We start from the raw sequence: 3,143 nt of genomic DNA, 5'->3' as shown, positions 1-3,143 counted from the left end.
GAAAACCAAGGACATGTCCTGACCCATGTTGAAACAGCCCCCACCACTCCCTGCTGAGCAGAAGATCTTCCACCACTCAGTTGTCCTTACAGATGCTTTGAACGAGGCTTCTCTGTTGTCCACTGTGAGCATGTGCAAAGTCTCCAAGAGGAGCTGCACTGGAAGCCTCATGCCTGGCAAAGGGTCACTGGTGAGATTCTTCCAGGCCACCATCTCCAACACCTTCTTTGCCAGCGGAGAACATCTTTCAATCAAGGTCTTGTGAGCATCCATCATCTTCAGGACTTTCCTAGGAAAGCACGTCAAGAATAGCAGACTTTGGAGGAGCTGGAGGCATGTTGGTGGTCTTTGAGATGGCACCATGACTGGTAGACCTGTGGTGGCCTACAGCCAGAGGGGCTGGGGGCTGGAAGGAGGCGCTGGGGTTGCACAGGAGTGACCCTACATGGCAAAGCAGGAATTTCTGGAAATTCACCCGCTTTAAGGTCATTAGGACAAAACTCAGGGTTCAGGTTGTCTGACCAGCTGGAGGAGTGAGGCTGGGCCAAGGTCATGCAGTTCAGTGGGGCCAAGTACGAGATCCTGCACCTGGGCAATGGTTTGAAACTGAAACGGGGTGGATTTAGATCGGACATAAGGGGAAAACGTTGGTCAATGAAGGTGCTGAGACACTGGAGCAGGCTTGTGGGGTACCCCAGCATTGGCAGTGGTCAAGGTTTTGAGGAACCTGATCTAGTGGAAGATCATAGAATGGGTTCGGTTGGGGATGGACTGGAAAAGACCTTCAATGATCATCCCTGCTGTGCACAGGGACATTTTCGCCATCATAGGCAGTGGTCAAGAACAGGTTGGATGAGGCTTTGAGCAACTTGATCTAGTAGAAGATGTCCCTATCTGTGCAGGGGGTGGACTGCAAGATCGTCCAATGTCCCATTCTCTCCCCAGGACTGCTCCCACCCAGCTGTCTGGCTGTTCCTCCAAGCAGGAGGAACAAAATGCGCTTTGAAGAGCAGGGGAGTTCATTACCCTGATCCTCCCTCAGCCTTTCAGACCCACCTTTGCTTCTTCTTGTCCTGCCTCAGCTGTTTGAAGGCTTGTGGAGGAGGTTCGTAAGGGAGAAAGGCATCTTCCGTCTCCTCCTTCATCGCGTAGAGCAGCGGGACCAACCAGATCCACAGGGTGCTGTCAAGGGTCCTGAGACACATGTCCTTCAGAGCCCGGAAGTATTGGCTGCAAAAAAAAGGCCGCCCCAAAAAGTCACACTTCCCATAAGCTCTTCTGGGATGACAGAGGAGACATGAGACATGGGAGACATGTGCCAACACAGGACGGAGTCTTCTCCCACAACGCGCCACAGGGTTCACCCCACCCGCAGGCAGCTGCCTGGAAAGAGCTTGGACTAGATGGAGACACCTCCATGGGACAACTGATGTCAGAGGCATCAAACACTCTTTGAGGTGACCAAAGTACCCCAGATGGACTCACCAGGCCAGAATCCGCAACCCAGGTTAGTTAATGCACCCTCAAAGACCCCTTGGGATAACACACGGGACCCAAAGTGACATGTGGGGACAACCAAGCTGAGCCCCGGACCTCTAAAGGGGTTGCTGTTCCAAGTGAGCAGATTGGATCAAAATTACCATTTTCCTCTTAGGTCTTTGTATTTGTCTAGGGTGAACTTGATGGCCTGGAGGAACTCTTCAGCATCAGCCATGGATGCTGTGGGAATGGAGATGTGATAGTGAAACGCAGTGTGGAAGACGAAGAGGAGCTTGGGAAGTTCCTTTCTTTCCTTGGATTTCAGATGCTTGATGGCTGCTTGTACGAAGGTTCCGATAGTGCCTGTCACCTGGACAACAAGAAGGAGGAGAGGGTGTTTCACAAGATGGTTCTTCTCAAAGAAGGAGCTTGTTCTGGATCACCAAGGCCAGCCCCAAGGAAAGGGTCAGCTTTTCGCACATCCAACAAGCCTGGTCCAGGGAGGAGGAGAAGTGGAAGATGCTGCTGGCTGGGGGCACCTTGCATGGCACCTCCCGAGGGAGAAATTATTTCCTCCCAGAGCCACATGACCATCCAGGAAGACATCCTAAAGACCCCACGCAGGAGAAGGCTCTTAGCTTCACCCCTCCAATGTCCATGGCACACCCCCAAAATGAGGGACATCGCTTTGCCAGCTGCCCAGAGGTTTTGGTGGACACTCACCTCTTCCACACCACACTCAAACACAACATTTTCACATTTCTCATCGTCCCAGAAACAGACGTTGTTGTTCTTCTGGAACTGATCCAGTTTCCTCTCCATGTCCTTCAGGGGACTGAGGGAGATGGAGCGATCAGAGAGCTCGCGTGCCAGATACTCCATCTGGATCTTGCACCTGCTCTTCTTTGAGGATAAGACACCCCGAATGAACAAGCTGCTGCTGAGGAAACGGCACTCGATGTGTTCAAAGATGGTCCATGTTCCTAGAAGAAAAAGGGAGAGTTTGGGAACAAAACATAGACATCAAACTCAGCTGAGTCTCGAATGCACAAAACCATCTGCCCATTTCTCCAGCCCAAGAGGTGCCACCCACTTTCCGGACAGGATTTAGATGTCATCTGTGAGTTTTATTACAAGGCGGAAAAAAAAAAACAAAAACATTTCCTACGAGCAGCTTAACCAGGGTTAGGCGTAGGCCAGTTAAACCAGGGTTAAATGTAGGCCAGTCTACAGCCACTAGTCCTGGGTCCAGTCTTGTTCAACATCTTCATCAGTAATCTGGAAGAAGGGACAGAGCGTCCCCTCAGCCGGTTTCCTGGTGATACAGAACTGGGAGCAGTGGCTGACCCACCAGTGCTGCCATTCAGCAAGAGATGGACAGGCTGGAGAGTTGGGCAGGCAGGAACCTCATGAAGTTCAACCAAGGCAAGTGGAGGGTCCTGCCACCGGGGAAGAATAGCTCCTGCACCAGTACAGGGCATGGGTGACCTGCCGGGAAGCAGCAATGGGCAGAAGGACCGCGGAGTGTTGGCAGACAACTGGCAGCAACGGGCCCTCATGGCCAGGAAGGCCAGTGGTCTCCTGGGGTGCATGAAGAAGAGTGTGACCAGCAGGTTGAGGGAGGTTCTCCTCCCCCTCTACTCTGCCCTGGTGAAGCCGACTCT

At 52.4% G+C, this 3,143-nt stretch overlaps 1 protein-coding gene across 1 annotated transcript in view; it reads right to left on the bottom strand.

Annotated features, from left to right (window-relative positions):
• LOC104493572 (E3 ubiquitin-protein ligase RNF213-like) overlaps nucleotides 1-3,143 on the bottom strand; it is a gene marked incomplete at its 3' end in the record, with an annotated part of 44,910 nt that overhangs the window by 37,339 nt on the left and 4,428 nt on the right. The window contains exons 8-11 of the mRNA XM_010136282.1: nucleotides 2,203-2,462; nucleotides 1,641-1,849; nucleotides 1,057-1,230; nucleotides 91-289 (exon numbers count right to left, since the gene is read on the bottom strand). Of these exons, the coding sequence (XP_010134584.1) occupies nucleotides 91-289; nucleotides 1,057-1,230; nucleotides 1,641-1,849; nucleotides 2,203-2,462 (842 nt within the window). The remainder of the gene's footprint in view (nucleotides 1-90; nucleotides 290-1,056; nucleotides 1,231-1,640; nucleotides 1,850-2,202; nucleotides 2,463-3,143) is intronic.

The sequence above is a fragment of the Buceros rhinoceros genome, unplaced genomic scaffold (assembly GCF_000710305.1).
Source record: "Buceros rhinoceros silvestris isolate BGI_N320 unplaced genomic scaffold, ASM71030v1 scaffold5395, whole genome shotgun sequence".
In the NCBI taxonomy this organism is placed as follows: domain Eukaryota; kingdom Metazoa; phylum Chordata; class Aves; order Bucerotiformes; family Bucerotidae; genus Buceros; species Buceros rhinoceros.
This window is presented reverse-complemented; position numbering and strand designations above follow the sequence as displayed.